A 27926-nucleotide genomic window follows, 5' to 3' on the forward strand; every position below is an offset into this window, starting at 1 on the left:
ATTAAGACATAATTGCAACTTTCAGAAACTAGAAAGAGAACAGTACCGAAAAAAAAAAATAATAATCTTTTCACATTCTGCAAGGGCTGGGTTAGAGTACAGTTTTCCTTCTTGGTAATCTATCTTTGCTTTCTCTTTTCATAAAGACTATTTTATAGTGCTCCTTAACAGCAGTATCAGCAGTATCAGCAAAACAATAACATTTCTTTTTTATATCTCATTACTGATATCCTTACATCTCTGCCACGAGACAATTGATTAAATATTGACGCAGAGACAGGAATGTCCAGAGACTTCCACATTGTATGAAGTCGTGGATTGCCATATTTCATTACTCTTAGATGAATGCTTGCCAAACTTCATATTACCTTAACTTATAAAGTTGCACTTTGGGGTGAGCACGTCACTCTTGTGACCATCTCCGAGCAAATACATACCAAAATGCTTATAATTCATGACCAATATACTTATTACGTCTAGGCTACAATGCCACTGATGACAGACATCTTTTCTCACAGGACTGCCGAGGCGACCCGGCACAGACGAGACGTGTGTTTCATGATGCTTTAAACCTCAAACCCAGACCGGGAGTGGACGAGGCGGAAAAATTTACAACACGACTATTCTGTGAAAAGTGGGTCATCTCTGAGCAGAGTCTCTCTCTCTCTCTCTCTCTCTCTCTCTCTCTCTCTCTCTCTCTCTCTCTCTCTCTCTCTCTCTCTCTCTCTCTCATAGATATGTTGTCTTGCATACTTGAACATATTCAATATACTGTAGTCTTGTTCTGAGCTTTCTTATAACCTCAAATATGAATTGCTTCTAATTTGACAGCTGAGAAAAAGATTTTGCAAATACACAGTTTATTTTTTGCATCTGGGATTGTCAAGAAACTTTGTGACTTCAGTATTTACGATTTCCTAATGTAGAAACAAGAACACGCAGACAAAATTGCAACTCTACTTCAGTTCTGAAGAATAGTTTGAGGGAAAGACGCTGAAAGAGATGCTAGGGGCTTAGGTGGCGCGGCGCATGTAGAAGAGAGGTAACCCAGGACATCTAACTACGTAACTCGGTATCGATGCATTCTTTGTGAAGACGTATGCCTCTCTGTGTAAGTTATACGAAAGATCCGGAAGACTATATATGACTTGTCGTTTTTTATCGTCCGACAGCCATTTTTCAACCAAACAATCTCTTGAAGTCATGTTTCGAGTGTTGTCGTTGCGGCAGCGCAGTAAGATGGACGGGTAGCCGAACACTATGTCGTAGTTATAACGGACTAGCATCTCGGTGGTTGCTGCGTCGTAATGGGTCCTGAAGTCTTCTTGAGGACGAACGTTTGTATAGGGGATGTGAAAGGTGCAAGGGGTCATTTCTTTCCGGCTGCTGGTGTGGTACGGGTAGCATTCGGCGCCCCTCATGTGCTTCACCACGTCCGTCGCCGAGCCTGTGACCGTCAGCATCACGCCCAAGCACCACGCGGCAGTGAGATAATGATACATTTTTATCCTGGCAAGGAAAAGTTTATATCCTGTTATTCTGAGGATGCGTCATGACGGTTGAAAGGAAGTGTGAAATAAAAGAAACGAGGCAAACAAGAACAAAAATCCATAGACGTAATTATGCAAGTATAATGCTTCCTTTTTCACCTCCACGTCTTATGCGCTGCAGATGTTTGTAATACGCTAGTGAAGCAATGAATATTCATTGCATATAATTAAGTGATGGCAAGTTTGCCTTTTGGGATGCATTGCATTCGTATAGGATATTTTATCTTCACTTTACCTTAAGCTGATGTTGAAGAGATTCTTCCTGAACACGACGATGGTGACCCATCATTGTTTGCGAGACAAGGCCGAGGCGTTGCCACAAGCATTCACTTTGTTAGTTGTGATGTTACGATCCATCGTCCCCAGCAGATCCCTTCTTCTCCATCCATCCTTTGTTCCTCTTCTCTCTGTTCCGGATGACGAGACAGGAGTCTCGTGAAGCACAACGGAACCGACTCCTTGCTATCCATTTCTCTGCCAGGCAGACTTATTACTGTTTCAGTCGCATAACGTGCTCTTGCCTACCTGTCTGGATTGCCTCTCTGCTGTAATCAGCTAAGTTGTTACTATTTCGTTTGTCTTTTTATTTTCTTGTTTCTCCATAATTTTATTTTATTAATTAGGATGTGATTACACCATGGTAATTTTGTAATCCCATCCCTGGACTTGGGACGCGTTCCCACAAATTATTTTCTTGAGATGTGTAAATCCATTGCTAATTGATGTCTCTCTTGTCTTATATTCTGTGAGAAAATTACCTAAGTGATTACAAGAGGGAGTGGCAGATGCTCGAAAATTTGATGGGAAGCTCAAAAAACATGTCACCAATCGCCCATCAACAAGATTCAAATGGAGATTTGTCGACGACTTTCACTGTCCCGCCACGACGTCGCTTTCAATGCCTGTTGTTCTTGTAATTCTTTCTGAGAGGTAACGATGCACATGTATCTCTGGAACTGTAACTTTTCAGTGGCATACCCTTGAGCTTTTTCATTCATGGAATTTTCTCGACTTACTTCCCTTCTAGGTTTCATGGATCGATTCTTTTGTCTCTAATTCAAGGTAATTGTATGGAAGCAAGAATAGTTTTTTTTCTAGTTTAGTGTTATGTTGGTCTTTGAAAGGTGACTTACAATGATGTCTACAGATAATAATAATAAAAATCTATCGTGGAATAAGTGCATCATATACCTTATTTTACGAAAACTATATAATGTAATGATATCCTATTTTCTTGATGTAAAGTAATTATACAAGTATTTTTTCCACTATTCTACATTTTCGTAAGAGCTGTGAAAATGTACAGGATTCAGTAGGCGATAAGGTGGGCGTCCCGTTGGTAGCACGCAATCAGCTGGGGCCGCCCCGGATCGAACCACCGTCTGTCAACACGCAGCCGCGCTCGCACCCTGCATTCGTCTGCATGATTTGACTTCGACATATGTTATGTGACATGCTGAATTAATTTAAAATTAAAAAATGAAACTAAAATACAAAAAAAAAAAAATGATGATAATAAATGACACATTTTTGCCTCATTTATTAAGCCTATTTGAATATGATCGAGATGTAGACAGGCGAAGGCCAAAGTAAGAGGACAGTTGAGACGCGGCGGGACCATGGCTACCTTGGGCCTCCGCCTCTACCAAAAGACAGACCCTAATTCGGATTTTGCGATCCTTCTAGAGAACAAGAAGACCAAAAACAGCTTATTGTTTCAAGCGGGGACGGTCGCGACTCTGTGTAAGTGTGAGGGAGGCGTGCATATGTGTGAGGTGTGAGGGAGAGGTAAGGGCAGTCTGGACCACAATCCTTGACAGCCGCTTGTTCTGCGGTTCATGACACCAGACTACAGAACGGTTACCAAGCATGTTACTGCAATGTGTGGTAAAGCAGATAGGGATGAGTGACTCACGCTCGCTCATTGTTATGTTTTTTGTCATCCTTATCTCTGCACGGGTATTTCCCACCATTTGAAGTTAATACACAGGTGGTTATATAATGATGGAACTTCCTTATTTTTGGGTTATTTCTTTCCTGGAAGGTTTCACGGTGCAGAATTGATAACAGTAATTCTTTCTAGAAATTGTTTAATTTCTTGCTCACTCCCTGAAAATGAAAAGTGGTTTCTAAGGAAAACATACTTAAGATTGAGGCATAACCTATCAAATCTTAATATAAAAGATGTTTTTTTTTCTTTCACAGTAATGCAATTGATTATCGGCAAACTAACTGATAGTGCACGGCCACAAAAGCTGGATGCTAGTCTTTTCCACACTGCACACCATTCCACAGACTTCTAATGGCATAATTTTACTGACAACAAATCTAACGATAATTACTCCTAGTGAGGTCTAAAGCACTGTTCAGGGGATGCTGTGAACTTATCATTAAACCCAGCTGTGACCTCACTGAACGTTTCTCTTTGTGTCTCACAACACAAGGGGGCAGTCACAGCCTGCCTTCTAAAGACAACTCTCTTCCTCCACACAAAACTACAAGCACCTAATAACACACACACCCTTCACTCAAAAATTTTAAAATCATCATGGTGACTCCTACACCAGCCTCGGAGTCCCCATCTGGGGAGGGGACCATAAATGTCCCCAGGTCGGACTGCCTTTCTGTCGACGACCCTAAATGTCTTGACACCCCCCTCAACTTTTTCTTCATTAACTTCTGCAACATTCGTGGTCTAAGATCTAATTTTCAATCTGTAGAACACCACCTCTCCTCTTCTAAACCTCATCTTCTTTTCCTCACTGAAACTCAGGTGTCTGAGGCATCTGACAGTAGTCCCTTTTCTGTTCCGTCCTACTTTCTCTGTCCTCATTTTCGATCCAAAGCTGGATGCTGCGTTTATGTGCGTAATGACTTAACCTGCTCTCGTGCCCACACTCTTGAATCTTCCGAGATTTCCACCATCAGGCTACGACTACAGAGTCACTCTCATACTAAATTTATCTGTGCTGTATACCTCTCACCAAACTCCTCTGATTACAAGAAATTCTTTGACTACTTAACTTCCAAAGTGGAGCACATTCTGACCCTCTTCCCTTTTGCAGAGATCTCCATTCTTGGAGACTTCAATGTTCACCACCAGCTTTGGCTTTCCTCTCCCTTCACTGACCATCCTGGTGAACTAGCCTACAACTTTGCTATACTCCATGACCTAGAGCAATTGGTGCAACACCCTACTCGTATTCCAGACTGTCTTGGAGACATGCCCAACATTCTTGACCTTTTCCTGACCTCTAATCCTTCTGCTTATGCTGTCACCCTTTCTTCTCCGTTGGGCTCCTCCGATCACAATCTCATATCTTTATCTTGTCCTATCGCTCCAATCCCTCCTTAGGATCCCCTTAAGCTAAGGTGCCTCTGGCATTTTGCCTCTGCTAGTTTGGGGGACCTGAGGAGGTATTTTGCTGATTTTCCTTGGAATGACTACTGCTTCTGTGTCAGAGACCCGTCTCTGTGTGCTGAGCACATAACAGAGGTGATAGTGTCTGGCATGTAGGCGTACATTCCTCACTCTTTTTCTCGTCCTAAACCTTCTAAACCTTGGTTTAACACAGCTTGTTCTCGTGCTATACATGATAGAGAGGTGGCCCACAAAAGGTACTTAAGCCTTCCATCACCAGAATCTCATGCACTTTATATTTCTGCCTGGAACCATGCCAAGTCTGTTCTCCAACTAGCCAAAAACTCCTTCATTAACAGAAAATGTCAAAACCTTTCAAGATCTAACTCCCCTCGTGATTTCTGGCATCTAGCCAAAAATATCTCCAATAACTTTGCTTCTTCTTCTTTCCCTCCTCTATTTCAACCAGATGGCACCACTGCTATCACATCTATTTCTAAAGCTGAACTCTTTGCTCAAACCTTTGCTAAAAAACCCTACCTTGGACGATTCTGGGCTTGTTCCTCCTTCTCCTCCACCCTCTGACTACTTCATACCACGTATTAAAATTCTTTGCAATGATGTTTTCCATGCCCTCGTTGGCCTAAACCCTCGGAAGGCTTATGGACCTGATGGGATCCCTCCTGTTGTTCTCTGAAACTGTGCCTCCGTGCTTGCACCTTCCCTAGTCAAACTCTTTCAGCTCTGTCTTTCAACATCTACCTTTCCTTCTTGCTGGAAGTTTGCCTACATTCAACCTATTCCTAAAAAGGGTGACTGTTCTAATCCCTCAAACTCCTCAAACTACCGTCCTATTGCTTTAATTTCCTGCCTATCTAAAGTTTTTGAATCTATCCTCAACAGGAAGATTCTTAAACATCTATCACTTCACAACCTTTTATCTGATCGCCGGTATGGGTTCCGTCAAGGCCGCTCTACTGGTAATCTGGCTTTCCTTACTGAGTCTTGGTCATCCTCTTTTAGAGATTTTGGTGAAACTTTTGCTGTTGCCTTGGACATATCAAAAGCTTTTGATAGAGTCTGGCACAAAGCTTTGATTTCCAAACTACCCTCCTACAGTTTCTATCCTCCTCTCTGTAACTTCATCTCAAGTTTCCTTTTTGACCGTTCTATTGCTGCTGTGGTAGACAGTCACTGTTCTTCTCCTAAATCTATTAACAGTGGTGTTCCTCAGAGTTCTGTCCTGTCACCCACTCTCTTATTATTCATTAATGATCTTCTAAACCAAACTTCTTGTCCTATCCACTCCTACGCTGGTGATACCACCCTGCACTTTTCCACGTCTTTTCATAGACATCCAACCCTTCAGGAGGTAAACATGTCATGCAGGGAAGCCACAGAATGCTTGACTTCTGATCTTTCTAAAATTTCTGATTGGGGCAGAGCAAACTTGGTATTGTTCAATGCCTCAAAAACTCAATTCCTCCATCTATCAACTCGACACAACCTTCCAGACAACTATCCCCTCTTCTTCAATGACACTCAACTGTCTCCCTCTTCTACACTGAACATCCTCGGTCTGTCCTTTACTTATAATCTGAACTGGAAACTTCACATCTCATCTCTAGCTAAAACAGCTTCTATGAAGTTAGGCGTTCTGAGACGTCTCCACCAGTTTTTCTCACCCCCCCAGCTGCTAACTCTGTACAAGGGCCTTATCCGTCCATGTGTGGAGGATGCTTCACATGTCTGGGGGGGTTCCACTCATACTGCTTTTCTAGACAGGGTGGAATCAAAAGCTTTTCGTCTCATCAACTCCTCTCCTCTAACTGACTGTCTTCAGCCTCTCTCTCACCGCCGCAATGTTGCATATCTAGCTGTCTTCTACCGCTATTTTCATGCTAACTGCTCTTCTGATCTTGCTAAATGCATGCCTCCCCTCCTTCTGCGGCCTCTCTGCACAAGACTTTCTTCTTTCTCTTACCCCTATTCTGTCCACCTCTCTAACGCAAGAGTTAACCAGTATTCTCAATCATTCATCCCTTTCTCTGGTAAACTCAGGAACTCCCTGCCTGCTTCTGTATTTCCACCTTCCTATGACTTGAATTCCTTCAAGAGGGAGGTTTCAAGACACTTATTCATCAATTTTTGACCACTGCTTTGACCCTTTTATGGGACTGGCATTTCAGTGGGAATTTTTTTTTTACTAGATTTTTGTTGCCCTTGGCCAGTGTCCTTCCTACATTAAAAAAAAAAAAACTTATACAGCAGCTCCTAGATTTTAAAACAAGGTTCCAACAGTAAATTTAACAATCAAACTTAATTGGGCCAAGTCCTCAAACTCCCCATCTGGTATACCTAGCTTGTGCTTGGGGATGCTTATCATCTTTATCCATTCAAACTGACTTCCATTGTTGTTAATTGTGTGTGTATCATTGCAGCTCAGCCTGAGACGGACGCAGTGCGGAGTGACCACTATGGACGGGTGCTGGATGCATATGGCTGCCTTGGGGTGCTGCAAATGTGCCCACGTAAGTGTTTATGATGACTTGTTACTCATAGCTTAGGTTTATACTTAACAAAAAAAATATATATATATGCTTAAATTCAAGCATCAGAACAAAGAAGAAATGGTCATATCAAAATTACAAAAAAAGGTGTAAAGAAATTTGTTCTTATGGGCAGTCTGTTGCAATATATGGATTACACATGCATTCCTGCTTCCTGTGAACAAGGAATGAAAATACTAAAAGAGAAAAGACCTAAAAGTTATATTTTTTTCTGAAAAAAAGCATAACTATGTACATTCATGATGAATTTCTAGTTGTGAAATACTGTTTTATGGTAGTTATATTGACCCTAATAGTCCTAAGATCTTTAAGGAAAATAATTTGTTCAGATTATCATGAAAAATCTATTTCATAATGAATCTGCTAGGCAAGACATTTTACATTTAATTGACATTGCAAGGATTGCATTTATGGATATGAGCCAACTGAATCTTGTGCATCAGGTTGCCAGTCACTGCACATGTGACAGTCTTTAATAACTTTTTATTTATCTTATTTATTTATTATTATTATTATTATTATTATTATTATTATTATTATTATTATTATTATTATTATTATTATTGTTGTTTTTGTTGTTGTTGTTTATATTTTGTTCATTCCTTTATTTATTTTTTTCTTTTACTATTAATCTTGTTTTATCTTCTAACATTATGGGATTCTCAGTCCTGGATAATTTAATTCTATTCATGGAGATAATCAGTCTTTGGGTGTGATGGAGATAAAAACATTATTTAAAGGTACATTCCTGGCCAGATTGTTCCTCAACACTCAGATTGAGTGTGTTCATCTTCTCTTTCCTCTCGTACATTTTTGTGTTCAAAGATATCTGTCTTCTTTCAGTATGTATTTAATGACTTAGGTGATGTGTCAGCTCTTATGTTGTTTTATTAAGTTGTATTCAAGTTGAATATCTAAAATGTCAAATTATGACAAAAAAAAAAAACAAGCATCACTTGGAAATTTTGAAATTTTGTTTCTTTTTTATTAGAAGTGTGAAAATAATTGAGTGTGTTCACCTTCACTTTCCTCTCTTACATTTTTGTGTTCAAAGATATCTGCCTTTTTTCACATCTATTTAGTTACCTAGGTGTTGTGTCATCTTTTATATTGTTTTTATTGAGTTGTATTCAAGTTGAATATCTAAAATGTCAAATTATGACCAAAATTTGAAATTTTACTTACTTATTTTTTTTTATTAGAAGTGTGAAAAAAGCCTTGAGAGAAAAATAAAACTTTGCTTCTCTTTGCTATTGAAGCCTCAGGAACTTCTTTGTCCAGTGTTCTGTGGTGCCAAAATACCAAGATCATTAGCACTAATGGACTTTTCTATCACATGTGGAACAATCTGGCCTTATTTTTGTGATCTGATTTCCAACTGGATTGTTGTAAAACACAAATTCTAGTTATATGTAAGTTTTCTTATTCATCAGTGTGTTGATCATCCTTCCTTTATGCTGTATATAAGGAAATATTTCCAACATAAAAAAACAAATGATTCTTCGTATTCTTACTGGGAATAACCCACTGCTTGTGCATTATACTTTTGAAGATTAAGGTATATTGTGTGAAAAATAATGATAATTTACACTGTCATTTTCTCCTTCATTTCACAAAGATCTGATCAATAGGATGAAACAGATGAATGTTTGAGTGCATGAAGTCTGCATAATCTTGGGATTAGAACAGATACTTAGTTCTGGAATTTAAGATACAAATTTAGGCTTAAACCCATACACACACACACACACACACACACACACACACACACACACACACACACACACACACACACACACACACACACTCATGTAATTTAGAGTATATATGTTATAAACATAAGACAGGTTGTTGTTGTGTGTGAGGAAGTCATTAGGCATGCAGGTTTAGTGTATTGTTGGGCATATCACTGAAGTCTTCTCTTTGAAAGACACAGTATTCTCTTGTAGGAACACATCAAATAACTTGTGAATATAATTATGTATATTTTTTGTTTGCTTTTTGATAGAGGATTCTTATTATGAGAAAGAATTTACTGTTATATGCCATGTCATTTGAAAGATATATATGGAATGCTCATTCTAGAATACTTAAACAGATTTTTCATTAGTATTATTTTTGTAGTAACTGTGAGTTTCATTATGAAACCCTATTGTATTATTTAATCCTAGCAACTTCAGGTTCATTTCACAGTTCAAGATTTTTCTTACAAATTTGACCTAGTTTTGTCCCATACTAAACAAATTCATCAAAACAGCAGATAGTAATCATGGTGATTATGGTGTACATCTTTGTGGGCAACTCAGTGTGTGGGTGAACATTGTAAATATAATGTCACTACAATAAAAATTAATTGATGAAACCTGACTTAGTACAGTGGAACCTTGGTTTTCAAACTTAATTTATTCCTGAATGACATTCAAAATCCAAAATTTTTTGAAAACTGAAACCATTTTCCCCATAGGAATCAATGTAAAATGTATTAATCTGTTACCAGACACCAGTCTACACTGTCCTAGTGGCTTATGACAGATGCCCCCACAGCCAAGATGGCTGCTTCCCAACATCTCCAGCTAACAAATTTTTCATCCAGAAAGGATGTATTGGATGAACTTAGTGACACAGAACTCATCAGAACATACTGTTTAGACCGATCTAGTGAGGAAAGCCTTACAGAGGGACACAGAGAGGAGCAACCTACTTACTGCCAAAATGAATGTGGTCATAACACTTAGATATCTTGCTGCTGGCAAAAGCTACAGGAAAAATGCAGTTGTGCGGTAGTGATAGTATTGTGGGTCATCGAGAGAGCCACAGGTAGCTCAAGATTACTCCTGAGCGCTGAAAACTGTTTACGTCGAGACTTTTCAATGGGATCACATTTACCTTATTTCAAAGATTGAATTACTGTCTTACGCTCTGTGCCTCTCCTCCAAATTTATAAAAACGAAGTAGATATTTATAGAATCTATAAATTAATAATAAATGCCAGCTTTTGCTATGTCTTTTAATATTTGAAATCAAGTAACTTTGCTCTAGAACTGATGGTACCGCAACTGAAGCAATAATGAGTTCAGAATTTTGTTCGAAAACTTATTTGTTAAAAAAGGGAGGCGTTTGGTCACTGAGGTTCCACTGTAATTTGATTTACACAAATGTGTAGAGACCAGCTTGGACATGATTGAAAATTGACAACTGTTCTATCAAATGAGACCATCAGATGATTGTATGAATTCCTGTTTATCTTATGTATTATTTCAAGTAAAAAATCTTGCTTACACAAGAATAATGGCAATGCAAGTGTTGGTTTTGTTCATTTTCACTAAGTTCCTGTGTGTAATTTATTCCTATTTTCGTATCACTTGTAAAAAAATTTTTACCAGAGCACACACAAGCTCATGTTACAAGAGAGAGAGAGAGAGAGAGAGAGAGAGTTACTTTAATTGGTGCATAAAATTTGATCTGAATGAGAACATGCCTGCTCATTGTTATAGGGACACATATGCATATAAGACAAAAATATATAAAATAGAGAGAAAAAAGTAAGGAAGCAAAGGTGCATGCACTGATATGAATAAACAAGCAGACAAACAAAGAAGCAAGGGAAACACCCTCCTACCTTGCTCACCCACACACACACACACACACACACACACACACACACACACACACACACACACACACACACACACACACACACACACACACACACACACACACACACACACACACACACACACACATGCAGGTGGTGTAGTAGTGTAGCACAGGGCTCCAGCATCAGGTTGTGACACGTGGTCGTCTTTTGGTAGCCATCGTGTTTCCAATCTTGGACATCCCTGTTGAATACTCATGTAAGTAGTGAGGCTGTGAGGGTGGGGGTGGGGCCTCCTTAGGTGTTGGGTGGGGGCTTGATTAGTTGTGGAGTGGGTGGTGCTTGTATTGATGTTGGGGATAAAGAGGAGGCAACTCTGGCCTGTTGGTCCTCCAGCATGGGAGTGAATGAAGGGACTCCTGCAGAGCTATGTGGCAAGGGTTCCAGAGCAGTGCTTGTGCCTGTTTTTCCGTGAGTGATGCAGAAAACAGGTTTTTGTGTGTTGGCCAATGAATTATAAGGTCACATACTTTGTATAGACACTGGTCTGAGAACTTTGATGCCAATCAAATAATAGTAGTATGGAATATTGGAATTTTTCTTCCTAGATTGATCAGTTTTGAAGTAATTTTTTCCCTACATTGTCCATCGAGTTTATCACTTGACTTTGATATTAGCTCTGTTTATGAGATGGTACAGTCAGCCCCAGTGCTCTGTGCATGCAAAGTTTCTCCATTTTAATAAGGTTTTTAAGACTAGCAATTTGTGCCATTTTAACATAAATTTTAAGAAGACTCTTTGAAGGTATGAGAGGAATGGAAGATCGTGTGCTTGGAGTCAGGCACTGAAGGAAAGGCTAAGCTTGCACCTGTATATGCCTTAGATGTACACTGTCCTCACTGAAATAAAATGAAAATTCATATTTGTTTTTGGTAGTGAGTTATATGTGCTGATCTATGTTTCTTTCAATGCTTACAGGGATTTCATGGGAAGGTAAAAAAAAAAAAAAAAAAAAATCTATGATGTAGTTTGGTGTATTACAAATGTCTGTTATTTTGTATAGTCTAAAATTTGCCTTACATTGGGACATTTAAAAACCAGCATGGTCCTAGCAATATATATATATATATATATATATATATATATATATATATATATATATATATATATATATATATATATATATATATTTTTTTTTTTTTTTTTTTTTTTTTTTTTTGTATTTGCATGGATGTTGTTCTGAATTGCAATTAAAGTGTTAAACAACATACTTGTATGAATTAGTTACTGCTTTAGTTTTTATTATTTAAGTATGTCATTTAAAATTATTCAAAGTTTATAGCAATTTGTGTTGCATACTATCTGTAATACTCATATTGTATATTGGTGTATGATTGAATGACTAGCTAATCTTGTATATGGAATTTGCTTCTTTATATTACATTCGAAAGAATGATACTGTTTGTTCACACTAAGTGTATAAATACTTTCTTCTGATTTCTTGGTCTACATTTCTAGAAATAGACCCAGTGTAGGTGGATAGAGATGTTTTAAAGGTGGAATGGTATTATTTGACAGGGTAGAAGTAGGACACATTCATTAGATTATTGTTAGCAGACTGTAGTTGCAGTTTTATGGTCACATAAGTTGACTCCCATTGTTGTTTTACATTTTATGTTTGCTCTAAAGTAAGGTGGAATCTGTGGCTGCATGGCATGATTTTTTTTTATGCGTGTTTCCCTGAGCCATGGCAGGTGTGTAAGCGGTGGCTGATGCTTGGGCGTGTGTCTGTGTTTTCAGGGGAGAACACGCAATTGTACCTGGTGGTGGCCACAAAGTGTGTGCGAGTGTGCCTTATCCAGGGCAGTGCCATCTACCGCCTCCAGGAAATTGACATTGTCTCCCTTCACTCTATGAGGCCAGCCAACTACAAGCCACAGGTTAGGTCTCCTCCTCTACTTACCACTCAGTAGTTTGCACTGAGTTATAATGATGATGGTACTTTTATACATTCATGTTTATTGACAAGTGCATTACCAACACCACAACTACTACTATTACTACATCTTACTCCATAACTACTACATTCATCATCACCCCATTGCAGGAGGAGGAATCATGGATCAAGGAGATGAAGAAGTTGCTGTCCAATGAGAGCTTTTACTACAGCACAGCAGGATCTGGGAGTGGCAGTGGGGATGTGCTGGACATCACCCTGTGTGCTCAGCGGCGCTCTACCACAGCCTCTTCCACAGACAATAGATTTTTTTGGTAAAGATATGAATCTGCTGTTTGTGTGTAGGAGAGAGAGAGAGAGAGAGAGAGAATTTCTTGTGGTTCTACTCTTTTTAGCTATGAACTATGTCTGTTTTCATGGCCTCTTTCACAATAAATTCTTTTGTTAGGGATATGAGGTTAATGTGTGTGTGTGTGTGTGTGTGTGTGTAGAAGAGAGAGAGAGAGAGAGAGAGAGAGAGAGAGAGAGAGAGAGAGAGAGAGAGAGAGAGAGAAAATATTCTGTTTCTAATCTTCCCAACCTCAAACCATGTCTCAGTTTTTACTATGAATGCTGCTTTATTTCAGGAACCGAATGCTCCATTTGCACCCAAAGCGATTTGGAGTGGATTGTGACCAATGGTTGATCAAGGTAATGTGTGGCAGTGTGGAGTTCTCCTCAATCTACATGAACAACCATTCCCCCAAGATCCTCATTGTCTCACGACTCAGCTGTGAGAGAGCTGGCACCAGGTGGGTGTAGGTGCCTTGGGCTTGTGTAAGGCATTGGTGCCATACTTTTCAAGCTTTCATAGGAAAGCTGTAAGCTTTTCAGTCTGTTGTATAAGAGATCCATGGTACAGAACAGGAATGGAGTATGATATGAACCGTCTCTGTGTGGCATGTCACTGCTGGACCAACAGCCTGAATACTGCTCTCCCTTGATAAAATGTTTCACCCCATCAGATGTGTTAACTGTGGGCAAAGTCAGCCACCATCTCAAAATCTACTTTTGTGATGTGGTGGAGATTAATTGAGGCTGTAAGAAAGTAGGATAATTCAACAAGGGATTGAAGAATTAGACATGCACAGAAACAGATGTAAACTTGTATTGCCTGGGAAATTTATAAAGGGAACAGTTTTCTAGAAATGTAAATGTCTCCTCCTTGGCAGGTTCATGGTGCGTGGGGTCAACGATGGAGGTCACGTGGCCAACTTTGTGGAGACTGAACAGATGATCCACATTGACACCATGGATGACCTGGTGCTGTCCTACATCCAGACTCGCGGCACAGTCCCACTTTTCTGGGAGCAGCCAGGGCTCAATGTAAGACTTAGAACTCTCTCTCTCTCTCTCTCTCTCTCTCTCTCTCTCTCTCTCTCTCTCTCTCTCTCTCTCTCTCTCTCTCTCTCTCTCTCTCTCTCTCTCTCTCTCTCTCTCTCTCTCTCTCTCTCTCTCTCTCTCTCTCTCTCTCTCTCTCTCTCTCTCTCTCTCAGTATTCAGACACCCATCATTTTTTTCTTTTATTTGCTGCTCTCATGCCCCTTGTTTATAATTATGAACTTCTATTTCTTAATGATACTGGATAACAAGTTCAGCAAGGTAATTTTTGCATATTTTCAACACAAATATGAGTAAGAGCAAAGGATATTATGCAGATTTATGTGTGACAGATAAACAATGGATGTGCTGTAACAAGAAAACTTAATGAATATTCCTGAAAGCTGTCTGATTATTCATACATTTGTAATTCATCACTGATTGAGGTCCTGCAGCGTGAGTGTTTGTACTCCCTAGGTTGGCTCACACAAGGTCAGGATGTCCCGGGAGCCAGAGGTGTCTGTCAAAGCCTTCCAGAAACATATGAGGTTCATGCGAGAGCGTTATGGACGCCAGGTTGTGTTGAACCTGCTGGGTACTGGTGTTACAGGACGAAGTCAAGGAGAGGCAGCCCTGTCTCACTTGTTTCAGGTAAAGGAAAACATTCATCTTAAGTATGAGCTCCGTGACCACTTTTCTCTTTCTGCATGGTTGATGCCTTCTCACTGCATCCCCTACATTTGTGCCACTAATGATTTTCTGTTTCTTAGGGAGTGATTATGGCATTCTTGATTAGTGATTGTATTTTAGAAGCCAACTTTAAAACCAGAAGGTCCTCAGTTTAGGAAGTGCATTTCATTTCCTAGATTAATTCATTAGAATTATTTATAGATTCTCAGACTCTTGTTCATAAATGTAAAAGTTAAGTATTTCATTATCTAGGATTCTCAGGTAATAAACTGCAGAACAAAGACATATTTACTTTTAATTGCTTGCCTGTTTATCATTTCCATTTTTCTGAGCTGATCTACTCTTGCATGAGTCATTGCCTACCTACATATGGTGAGAAGTATGCTTATATTGCTTCTTGTTCCTTTATAGATCCAGCATCTCAACTGCCCCTGGAGCAAGGACTCGCCACACATTGTGTTTGACTTCCACCAGGAGTGTCGTGGGAACACTGAAGCCCTACCAAAAAAATTACAGCCGAGGATAAAGAATGAAATGGAGACATTTGGCTACTTCACCTCCAAAAAAGGACAAGTGCTGTCGGTGAGTAGGTGAATCAGTGTGTGTTGGAGAAAGGCCTGGTGGATCAGTGAGGGTGTGTGAAAGAGTGGAAGATTTTCATTGTGTATGTGAGTGAAGGAAGGATAGATTAGTGTGTTTGGGAGAAGGAACATGTTTGTTGTGAAAGAATTGTGGGTCATTGATTGTGCTTGGCTTCACTGGATGTTTCTCCACATTTAGTCCAAGAAGCAGATCAGATGTATTGGGAAAAGTAAACTGTGCTGCTTCAGTTTCATCAGTTTGTCTTGTACTGAATGATAAAAGATCCTCATTCATTTTAAACATAGAGACTGATGAGAGAAAGATCACCATGGGAAAGTAGATCTTAGCCTTTTTTTATATAATATGTAGTACAGAACTCTTTATCACACATTAATTTTAAACTTTATTCCCATCAACAGCTTCAAAGAGGAACCATGAGAACCAACTGCTTAGATTGTTTGGATCGAACTAACCGAGTCCAGACCTACCTTGGCCTAGACACGCTGAGCAAGATGCTGGAGTACCTGGGTGTGGCCAGCAATGGTGTGATTGTCCAAAGATTCAGTACCAAGTTGGAGGAGATGTGGAAAGACAATGGAAACAGGATTAGCCAGATCTATGCAGGAACCGGGGCCCTTCAAGGATCCAAGGTGTGTGGTGATGTATTTAATACAGTATTTGAGGTAACTGAAGCTGAGGATGACAGAGGCAAATAATTTCTACCCTTTCATCATCATCATTTCTTCTAGTCTCCTTACTTTTCCAATATCTGTGATGCTGGAATAATTTTTTACTTAGAGGGAACTTTAGTTGCAATTAAGCATGTCACTAATGATAGGAATGAATCTTCACCCTTTTCTTCTCATCTAACAGCTGATTGATGGGGCAAGGTCAGCTGCCAGGACACTACAAAACAACCTGCTGGACAGCAGCAAGCAGGAGGCCATTGACATCCTGCTCCATGGGAACCTGCTTAACAACTATCTGGCTGCTCACTCCCGCTCCCTGCTGCCTTCATCCTGTCTGTATGGTAGGTCTCTGGGATCTGCTTTTGAGCTTACATCTGATACTTGAACTTTTGGATTTATTTTTCTCACTTTGAGTTGCAGAGTTTTAAAGCAACAGAGATCATGTAATAGATCTTCAAATTTCCCAACATCTTGATTTTAGATGAAGGTTATTCCAGGATCAGAGCCAGGTCTTTCTTACAGCTCTGTTGTGTCTTCCCTGCAGCTCTGTAGTGGATTCAGGTCTTCTTATAATTGTAGGTTTTTAATTTATGTACACTTAATCTGTGCAGTGTTTAGTACGTATGTATATGTATGTATATATATATATATATATATATATATATATATATATATATATATATATATATATATATATATATATATATATATATATATATATATATATATATATATACATACCTTTTAGGGAAGTGTTTAGTATGTATATATATGATTTCATTTTTATGCCATATCACACCCTTTAATTTTGTTTATAAATATAAGATTTGTCACTAACAGTAACAAAGAATATTTTAACAAGTCAGGAGTGAATGTTTTCATATATATACCCATCTTTTGGGCTCAGAGTTATTATAGCCTGAATACTTATATAGGAACTGAGACATATTTGGATTTTTTTTTACTATGCCCATGTCAACATGCATATAATATCAAAGCAATAAAATGAAATTAAATTGAAAGCTATGGTATTTGAGAGGGATAAAGATTTTGACTATAAATGTTGTGGAGGTGGCTACACAGGACAGGCTTCTGTTTCCCAAAAAATCATCACAAAAAAATAAGTTACTTTCTCCTAAGAAATTACTTCTCAAATCTATAATTGGTAATCCATAAGAAATAGGAAACGAGACTTCATAGTAATTGGAAAGGAAAACTGAAAGCTGTAAAATTCATAGTATGTTCTATTCTTTGATAACTGCAGGTGAAGTAGCCATGGCCTGGAGATGTGAAGAGTTGCCAGATGCACATCAAGCCATTTTCATAAACATACAGTTCTTGTTTATTTACAGGTATTTGTAATGTAAAAAGTAATGATTTATTACACACACCATAGGGTTGTGGAGTTTTAATAATTCTCAGTTCGTTGAGGCGTTCTTTATAATTGTTTAACCTATTTTCTCCTCCTGCTCTGATTTCATCCTACTATTGTGCTAATTGCTTTTCCTTTCTTCTTTCTACGGTCAAGGTGGGTGGGGGTTGTCATCTGGCAACTTATAGCGCTTGCGCTCGTCCCACTCTGCCTTCTCCGTTATGTTTAATAATAATAATAATAATTGTATGTAAAGGTGAGAATAAAGGCTTTAAAAAGTATACAAATAAAATTCTGCATCCTTAATCTGATATTGTGAGCTCTGAGAAGGGAAAACATCCAAGAATCAAAATTGTATGTTAGCCATACTTCCATTCATAGCATGGGAATGATATATATATATATATATATATATATATATATATATATATATATATATATATATATATATATATATATATATATATATATATAACAATTTGTTATTTTTTCTCACTTTACAGGGTAAATAAAAAAACATGAAAAAAATGCATATATATATATATATATATATATATATATATATATATATATATATATATATATATATATATATATATATATATATATATATATATATCATTCCCATGCTATGAATGGAAGTATGGCTAACATACAATTTTGATTCTTGGATTTTTTCCCTTTTCAGAGCTCACAATATCAGATTAGGGATGCAGAATTTTTTTTTACATATTTTTAAAGCCTTTATTCTCACCTTTACATACAATTTCCACAACCCTATGGTGTGTGTAATAAATCATTACTTCTTTACATTACAAATACCTTTAAATAAACAAGAATTGTATGTTTATGAAAGTGGTTGGATGTGCATCTGGCACACCCAACTATATCTTTCATGATTGGTCTTTACTAAATACATTATCCACTTCTGCACCTGGAATTTTATTATGCATATTTGCTATTATACAGAGATGCTGTATCATGTTTACCTTCTGATCTTTAACCCATACAGTGTTGTGATGCGCCAGAGATAGGGATCTTGTCAAGTTGCATTTTTTTCATGTTTTTTTTTTTATTTACCCCTTAAAGTGAGAAAAAATAACAAATTGTTATATATATATATATATATATATATATATATATATATATATATATATATATATATATATATATATATATATATATATATATATATATATATGAAACAATGTTATTTTTTCCTCATTTTATGGGTGAATAAAAAAAAAACATGAAAAAATGCAACTTGACAAGATTCCTATCCCTAGCACATCACAACACTATATGGGTTAAAGATCAGAAGGTAAACATGATACAGCATCTCTGTATAATAGTAAATATGCATAATAAAATAACTGGTGCAGAAGTAGGTAATGTATTTAGTAAAGACCAATCATGAAAGGCATTGATAGGGAGCCATCTCTCATGGTACTGCACATTCACTTCACCTTACTTTTCTCTGTATATCCCAGCAACTTCCAGCCTCTTTCCATCATCTTTTTAACAGAACAAATTTCACTGCCTTAAAACATCATCCTACCTTTTATAATTTAGAAATGAAAGATGTCATGTGCCTTCCACAGCCCCCATCAGTGTGCTGCGGCAGCTTTGTGATCTCTCTCATCAGTACACTAGTCCCATCCCCCTGAGAGTGGCAGTGGGCACTTACAATGTCAACGGGGGCAAGCACTTCCGCAGTCTAGCCTACAAGCACCTCTCTCTGGATGACTGGCTACTTGACTGCCAGAAGAATACCCTCCAGAGCTGTGAGTGGCTATGTTTGGTGGTGTGGTGTGTGTGTTTATCCTGTAGCAGGCATACGACATATGACAGCCAGTGTACCTCACTTGGGTAAGGAGTCAGATATTGTGTTCATTGGCATACAGCATCATTCTGTAGACAGTGTGCACCTTCATTCTGAAGATAAACCTCAGACAAATAAATCATTGCTTCTGAGAGATTAAGTCATAATAAATTGCTCCTTGCATGCAGCTACTGCTTTTGCTTGGATTTTACAGTGCAAACAAAAACAATTTTATGGTGCCAAAGAAAACAAAAACAAAACAAAAAATCCACATGGAGAGTGCAACCACTGTAATGTTTCAAGTGCTGTTTTTATATTTATTCATTCATTTATTTATTTATTTATTTATTTATTTATATTTTGAAGATAACTGATATCTGAGTTCAGTGTGGGCTCCATCTTTTCATCTCACTGTTACCATTAATGTTGCCATCAGAGTACACTGTGCAGGGAGATTCCAGGGATAGTATTAAAGGAACAGTGCTCATTGTATGCTAATAAATGTGGTAATGTCTGTCACACTGGAATGTAAGCTTTGTTTATGAGAAGTGTAACATCTTCACATTCCTATGTTGATTTTAATAACGTGAGCTACAGTTTGATGTGCAGTTTATCTAACACTTGATTGAGCCTCATTTCATGTTACATTATGCAAATTTCCAAGTTTTCTAAACTCAGTATACATAATATTGTCCATTTAATTTTTGAAGGAAAGCAAGTTTTGGCTGCCATATGATAATATATTTCTGACAGTATTGTTCTGCCTTTCATGAGGTGGAGTTCAAGGTTACAGCCCACTTGTTATCCTACCTTGTTAATTGTGTATTTAGAATGATCAGGTTAGCTAAGAGTTTATATTAGCCACAAGACTTTTGTTAATAAGCACACATCTAAGGGATTACCATGTGCAGTCATTAAAACTTTATATGTAAATGCACAATTATATGCAGTATAAAACATTGTTTATGAAAGTACAGTAGCAGGGTCTATTTGCAGTATATATTTCAGTGAACTCATTTTTTTTCTTATTAGCATATATGTGCTTGGAAAGAGGTAGAAACCAATATATTTAATGGAAGCAGATGATGAATGTTTGTATGGGTTAGAGTAGAATGTCATTGAAAGAGTCTTGTTAACAGCACTGGTGGACACAACTCCAGAGGAGGAGGCAGCCCAGCACAGCCGTGTGCCTGACATCTTTGCCATTGGTTTTGAGGAAATTGTAGACTTGAATGCCACAAACATAGTGCAGAACACTCAATGGTCTGAGAATGCTGCATCTTGGGGGAAGGAACTTCAAAAGGTTAGTACTGAAGAAACTCAATTTTATATGCTAGAGTTTTTGTGATCAGTCTTTGCTCCACTTCTGATAACAATCTTCAGTAGTGAACTTGTGGTAAGCAAGAGGTGTTACTTGTTACCATGAGCTTTGCCTTACTACTTTTGGTGTTACACCCTCTGCATCTGTCATAACTTTTCAGCAGAAGTCCCTTATTTGCTATGCCACAATTAGTAACATCTGACTATGCCTTGTCTCCTGCAGGTCATTTCTCGTGATGAAAAATTTGTGATGGTGACATGGTCGCAACTGGTTGGAGTGGCACTCTTTGTGTTTGTGAATGAACGACATGCTGGCCATGTTAAGCATGTCTCTGTGGAGAGTGTCAAGACTGGCATGCAGGGTGCCACAGGTTGGTCTTCAGAGATTTATAAAGTTGCCCCTAGGTAAATGTGGCAGTGTCAGCACGAAGTTTTGTTGGAGTAACTACCTTTCCTTGGGTTGCTGAATCGATGTGCTTTGTTGTCTGTAGACCTTCTGTTACCATTTGTATTCATTATCACATTTACTGTTGTATTAATTATCACTTTTATTTTCTATATTAAATGCATAAACATTGAAATGTAATTGACCAGAAATTATGAAATAATTTTTATAATTTCTATAATTTCAAAATAAGTTGTATGTAACTACAGGAAATCCTTGATGAATTTCTTTGAGTGTATGTACATAGTGTGATATTTTCTTCACCCCTTTCCTCAACCTTTCAGGTAACAAAGGTGGTGTGGGCATCAGAATGGTGGTTCACAACACCTCCATGGCATTTGTGTGCTCTCACTTTGCTGCAGGCCAGAAGGAGGTACAGGAACGCAACAATGACTATGACACCATTGCCAGGAAGATGATCTTCAATCTTGTAAGTTCCCTCCTTAGCATGTCATGATTTCCCTCATGTTCCCAAATATGTGAACCTTCAGGCTATTTTCCCTCTAATCATTTCTGCTGTTTGTTTTATATGACTATGATATAAGGAACAGCTTCATCTATCTCATGAAGCTATGCAGCTAGTTATAGGTCACTCATAAATACTTTTTACTTAACCTTGAGACACTTTCTTAGGCATTTGTCAAATCTGTTCTCTTTCTATTCCCATCATCTCTTGTACTTCTCTATTACTGCACATTTCTGTCCTTACTTCCAACACTATTGTAAGGAAAGAAAGTTTGGAAAAAAAAATAAGGGAAGTGCTTGCATTATGGAGATTTTTTCCAGGGCATTCCATTGTGGGCACATGACTATGTGTTCTGGTGTGGCGACTTCAACTACCGGATCAGTCTGACTCGTGATGAGGTGATCGACAACATACAACGAGGGGAGTGGGAATATCTGCTGCAACATGACCAGCTCAAGGTGACTTCCAAGTGCTGCTCCACTTGTGCCACAAATTTTTCCCCCTACATTGCTCAATTTATGTACTTCATTCTATTATTATAAGCAGGTTGACAGTAAAAGGAGATGGCATTTTAATAGTTTCATGAGAAGTGAGCGAGATTTCAAAGTCAGTCCGACTCTACAGATGGTATCACTCACCTCAAAGAGTCTAAGTTATAGGAAGAAAGAAGTTTCTTCAGCCAGAGTTTGCTAATATGTAAAATTACCATGTGGTATCAGGACTCATTTAGTTTTAACTAAGCATTTAGAAGAATGACCTCAGATCTCAGAATTTGTACTTTGTTAGGTTATTTAAGGGGGTGTATCAGCCTTTTTGACCAATTTTCTGTCAAAGATTGTGAAATGAGACATTTGCTCCAAAAAAATCAACCAATGTTTTGGCAATATTTCAAGTTTTAGTGTTCCACAGCCATTTTTAAAGCTTCTAGGGACATTTAAAAAGACATGTGCTTAACTTCAGCATTTAAAGGTCTACTCTGAGGCATAGGAAATCTACATTTTCCTGTTTTTCCTAAATTTTAATTTTTTATTTATCTGTCTTGCAAAATATGGCATCTATTTGAACAGCTGACATCCCCTCATTGCCCCAGGTTCAGGCCTACACCTACCATTACCAGTGTCCTTGAGGATTTCCAAGTGAGTAGGGGTGTGCTGCGCCTTGCTCTATCGCACTTTTCGTTATTCTTACTTCTGAACACTTACGCTTGGCCTCATCATGCCAAGAACAAGTGCCTTATGTAAGAAGAGGAAGGAGGTCTTTGTCAAGGTAAGAGCATGCTGCTGGAAGGATGAAAATCAGTGAAAAACGGACACAGTGCTGTTGCCATCAACACCAGCAGGCTTAGGCCTCAGTTCCTTGTTCAAGTGCTGGAAAGCAGAAGAGGTTCCTCACACACTCATTTGAATTTCCAGACTACAGTAACAAAAGGTGAAACTCCACCAAGCCATCAAGAAATGAAGATATTCTTCCTCCTACCTGAGCAGCTGGAATTAGTAAAGAGAGTGTATTCTCGGCTTACATCAAATAAAATTATAAAAACATGTCTGCACGGAGTCACACAGAACCCATATCAGTTCTCTCATGGCTATATATGGTTACACTGCCCGAAGTACCTCAGAGCTACAAAAAGAAAGCTTGACTTCGTAGTAGGTGTGCTGATGATGGAGTATGACAGTTGTTACATTGCCAGCAATCTCCATTGCTGTCTTGGCCTGTCATACACCTCCATTCTTCACATTGGCCTCAAGAAAGACAACAGGATGGACAGGCCACTAATGAAAAAGATGAGAAGCAAACATCTCTAGACAGAACTCTTTTACTCACCTGAAAACTTCTGTTGTGTTGGAGTGCGGCATCGTGGAGACTCTCTCATCTTTGCATCCCGTCTTCTCAAAACCAACTTTTTTTAGTTTGTGTTTTAATAACTCCACTAATTCTTAACTAGTTACCTTCATTCTTTTTAAAGTGATCATCATTTTACATCTTAGTCTGATCAGAATTCCTATCTTGCCAGATCTTCTAGTCAAATTTTCTCGTAGTTTCTCGCTTTTTTGACAAAATAAAAAAACTTGCAAGTTTAAAATTTTACTAAAAATCGCACAAGCTTATGAAATTAGAAAAATGAAAGATAAAACTCTAGAGTATTCATTCTAGTTTTAATCAGACGAAATTTAAAGCAGTTTTGGAAAGTCATAATTCCGTCATTCTTTATGTGCTAGGTGGTCTATATTAGCTATTTTTAGGGTTTTTAAATTTTTTTTCTTTAACAGTTTTTGCCATGACATTGGGATAGCTTAAGCTCATCATTAAAACACACAATAAAAATTTCAAAATGATTGAATGAGTTTTATTGAAAATAGCTAAAAAAAGGCTGATATACCCTGTTAAAACTGTAGGAAATGGTAATGTTACTTCTATCATTGTATATCTTTTCCATAGTTGATATTGGAAAAAGTGATGATGGTTTTTGTTCATTTTCACAATGTTGGATCCCTTTTCTTTCCAGATAAGCTATGCAGAAGGTAAATGCTTCAAGGGCTTCATTGAAGGAGAAATAAGTTTTGCTCCAACCTACAAGTATGATCTGTTCTCTGATGACTATGACACTGGCGACAAGCAGCGCATCCCTGCTTGGACAGACCGAGTCTTGTTCTGGCGGCGGCAGTACAACAAGGACCGGGACAATGCCAACTGGAGCCCAGGTAATCCACTCATTATCCTGTTTGTGTTCATCATGTCTTTGTCAGCATCCTTTAGTGGAGGGCTGTATAAGTATATTCTCTGTATAAGGGTTTTCATATGATCTATCATAAATTGGTTATTGGTCAGTTAGTGAATAACTTTGATCTCTCATTTACTATATTAATCTGAACTACAATGGTATGTGTAATGTGAAATCATGTGAAATCATTGTTTTGCTCATTATCTATTGTTAATTCTAATTTCATTATCACAAAGCATCACATTTCATACATATAAAGCACATATACCATTACTGAATGCAGAAAAGTCTTATAATTTCTGAAAGATGGTAACTGTCTTTGTAGTTGATGCATCTGTTTGTACTTGTAACTCCTGCTGATGAGATGACCACCATCTCTACAGTGAGCAGCAAGATTTGTTGATACTGCTGTGACTCTGTTCCAGTTTGGGAATTATAATGTGCTGTGAATATTGTATGACATGCTATGAGGACATCAGTCTCTGCAGATTTTAAGAAAATAAAGCAGACTCACATCTTTACTCCCATCAGTTCATGACATCAAACCTGACAGACTTATGGCTGTAACTTTTTAACCATTTGCCTCTGCTTCCCTTGTGTCAGGGTGCATCACCCATTATGGCCGAGCTGAGCTGAAGCAGAGTGACCATCGACCAGTGCTAGCAGTGATTGAGGTAGAGGGAAGTGTTGTGTCCTCACCAAGTCTGAATTCAGCCTATGAGAGTGTGGTGGCGTCACTGGGGCCCTCGGACTGCACTGTGGTGGTGCAGGTGGGTGTGCTGAGATACTATTGACTGGTAGTGTAAAAGGGACAGGTATGAATGGAGGTTTGACATAGTGTGCCAGGCAAGTGAGGGAGAGGGGAAGGATGTCTGTGATAATAATAATGTCAAAATTTATCTTTGTTTACACCATCATGCCTTTATGTGTTTAACATGCATATTTACAGCACATTGCTTTGTAAAGAATGAGGGAAGGAAGGTAGTTTTACATTTTGTAGTCAAGGTTATGAGTGAAAATTTTTCTATAACCATCATGATTGAAGTCGTGCTATCCTCTGAGGAGCTCTTTGCCTTTGACTGATGTGATTCCATGATTATGGAAGGCTGCCACAGAGTGAGTGACATCTCATCTTTCTATTATTTGTGAGGGATGAGGCAAGCATTATGATCTGTGCTATCTTTTTGACACCCTTCCCAATCATTATCCTCATGTATTTCATGAGACCACATACACCTCAACAATGAACTTTATTGAGTGGTCTCTTATCAAAGATCTCTTTAGAAATTTTGTATTTTAACACTTTCTGGATCAGCTTCCATGAGATTGGATGTTCTGTTTGTCATTTCTCTCCCTTCTTACAGATACAGAGCATGCCTCTCTTGTGCCAGGGAGCTCAATGTATTTGTATACAGTGTGATGTCAAAGTCTTTCAGTTTCTGTATAAAACACACTATCTGTTTTCTGTCTTATATTTTCATTTGTCTATGTGTGTTTTGGGGATATGGGAATGTCATTGTTTGATGATTTACTGAAATGCACTATTGGACTGCTGAACTGCCTAACAATTAGTTTATTGAGGTGCCTTTAGTGTGAGGTTCTGTTGAATTATTATTGAAGTCATCATTGTTTAGGGTGGTTCACAAATTTTTCTTATTTGTTTGTAATGTGTTTATGAGGATGGTTTAAGTGGAAAGAAATCTTATCCATTTCCCTACTGCAGCTGCCTGAGGAGAAGGTAACAGATTGGACTCATTTGAATGTCTCAGTATATTGTATTGCATTGCATCGTGTCTTTATTGTTGTTTCTGTGATACGAATGTACTTGCAAATGACCATATGTAAGTGATGAAATAGAGAAAGTGAATTAATATAAAGAAAATTAATTAATGTTTGTGTTTCTAGTTGTAACTCAGTCAGAATTCATTTCAATTAATGTTGCTTGCTCTACGAAGGTTACATATCTGTCTTTAATGATATGAAGCCATTATGACCACTGTGTGTTGTTTATGTTATAGTTATCTTTCTCATTTTCATGTTTTTCCCTCATACTTTGAATAGTTGCAAAGATTTATTGGTTATAGTACTAGTCCCTCAGGTTGGTAACCCTCATCATAACCCAACAGGCTTTGTCTTTTTTGTCTTGCCTTCTATTCCAAAGTTCCTGTGAGACATGAGACATGAAATTGATAATGACTCCATGAGTATCTTTACTGTAAATTAGTGACAATTATAAATTGATATGATAGAATGGTTGGAATGGAATACAGTTTGTGTTAAGAATATTTGTAGGGTTTTCTTGAGCAGTGAATTGTATTGTGGTAGACTTAGCATAGGTTAGTAAGATGTCAGAAGGTTATACATTGTTTTATTAGTTTATTTGTTCCAGTATATAATAAGATATGTCTTACTTCTTGTCACTGTTAAAATTCATTATTCTGTGGTTGCTGTATTTGAGTTTGCTATAATTTTACATCAAACAGTGCATAGGAAATGCATGATATTTTAATTATCTATTGAAATTATCTTGAAGAGGCATGTGTATAAGATTAGAGAGTCTTAGACTGCATGTAGTAGTTGTCATTCATATGGTACAGCAACATAGAACAGTGGGAGCTATCTGAAATAGTGTGAGGAAGCAAGAGAAAAACCTTCAACACTCACAAAAAGTTCTCTCATTATTCATGTGTTTTGGGTTTTAATTAACATTAGGTGAAAACAAACACTGGTTTCTTTGTTTATTTATTTACATATTTATCCTTTTATACTCTACATGAATGGCAGTTTTTGTCTTATTAGATAGCCAAGAAAGCAAAAACTATCTGTAGATTACATGTACAGAATGTTTTCTTGTCCGCCCTCATGTTTTAGATTCTCATTCTTGTTACTTTACATTGTTCTAATGAATTATAGTCTGTAAGAAAAACATTGTTTTGAAGATATCAATTGCATCATAAGCACATTCTTGGCATCTAATCCAAGAGCGTTCCTGAATCTGTGGCTGCTTCAGGTACGCAACTTGCCTGAAGGTGTTGATGCAGACTCAGTGTTTGATGACGAGACACTGGGTGCAGTGCAGGAGGCCATGGGTGCAGTGGGCTCCGTGGTGCTGGTGCGCTTTGTGGACAACCGAGTGTGGTTCACCTTCAGTGACTCCCAGACTGCACTTAAAGCAGTCTCTACCAGCCCTTTGAAGGTGAGGATAAATGCAACTGTTTAAAGGTTTAAAATTGTCAGAATAATGGAAGTGGATCTGAGGAAGAGATTACTAAAAGTGGAAAGATCTAGGTTAGAAAACAAAGAAATTACCAGGTGTAGAAGCAAGGATGGATATGTGAGTATGGATAGACAAATCTTATATTGTTGTTTGCCCATTAAACCATTTTATCTACGGAAAATACAAATATTATTGATTTTACTTTTAAG

At 37.9% G+C, this 27926-nt stretch overlaps 1 protein-coding gene and 1 long non-coding RNA gene across 4 annotated transcripts in view; both read left to right on the plus strand.

The window, feature by feature from the left end:
* Positions 1-2145, plus strand: part of LOC135100313 (uncharacterized) — a 4238-nt gene extending 2093 nt beyond the window's left edge. Inside the window, exon 5 of the long non-coding RNA XR_010268602.1 lies at positions 519-2145. This is a non-coding gene — a long non-coding RNA (uncharacterized LOC135100313). The remainder of the gene's footprint in view (positions 1-518) is intronic.
* Positions 2146-3151: 1006 nt separating this feature from the next.
* LOC135100569 (synaptojanin-1-like) overlaps positions 3152-27926 on the plus strand; it is a 31830-nt gene continuing 7055 nt past the window's right edge. The window contains exons 1-20 of one of the 3 annotated variants that reach the window (XM_064003580.1): positions 3152-3293; positions 7353-7442; positions 12055-12069; positions 12877-13016; positions 13184-13347; positions 13660-13824; positions 14245-14398; positions 14870-15043; positions 15494-15664; positions 16084-16314; positions 16538-16694; positions 19327-19509; positions 20687-20850; positions 21091-21238; positions 21597-21742; positions 22099-22236; positions 24285-24480; positions 25104-25270; positions 26224-26238; positions 27511-27696. In XM_064003580.1, coding sequence (XP_063859650.1) covers positions 3170-3293; positions 7353-7442; positions 12055-12069; positions 12877-13016; positions 13184-13347; positions 13660-13824; positions 14245-14398; positions 14870-15043; positions 15494-15664; positions 16084-16314; positions 16538-16694; positions 19327-19509; positions 20687-20850; positions 21091-21238; positions 21597-21742; positions 22099-22236; positions 24285-24480; positions 25104-25270; positions 26224-26238; positions 27511-27696 — 2928 coding nt within the window. In that variant the 5' untranslated portion in view covers positions 3152-3169. The remainder of the gene's footprint in view (positions 3294-7352; positions 7443-12054; positions 12070-12876; positions 13017-13183; positions 13348-13659; positions 13825-14244; positions 14399-14869; positions 15044-15493; positions 15665-16083; positions 16315-16537; positions 16695-19326; positions 19510-20686; positions 20851-21090; positions 21239-21596; positions 21743-22098; positions 22237-24284; positions 24481-25103; positions 25271-26223; positions 26239-27510; positions 27697-27926) is intronic. The other 2 variants (XM_064003582.1, XM_064003581.1) reach the window with 2 other exon arrangements.

The sequence above is a fragment of the Scylla paramamosain genome, chromosome 5 (genome assembly GCF_035594125.1).
Source record: "Scylla paramamosain isolate STU-SP2022 chromosome 5, ASM3559412v1, whole genome shotgun sequence".
NCBI lineage: Eukaryota > Metazoa > Arthropoda > Malacostraca > Decapoda > Portunidae > Scylla > Scylla paramamosain.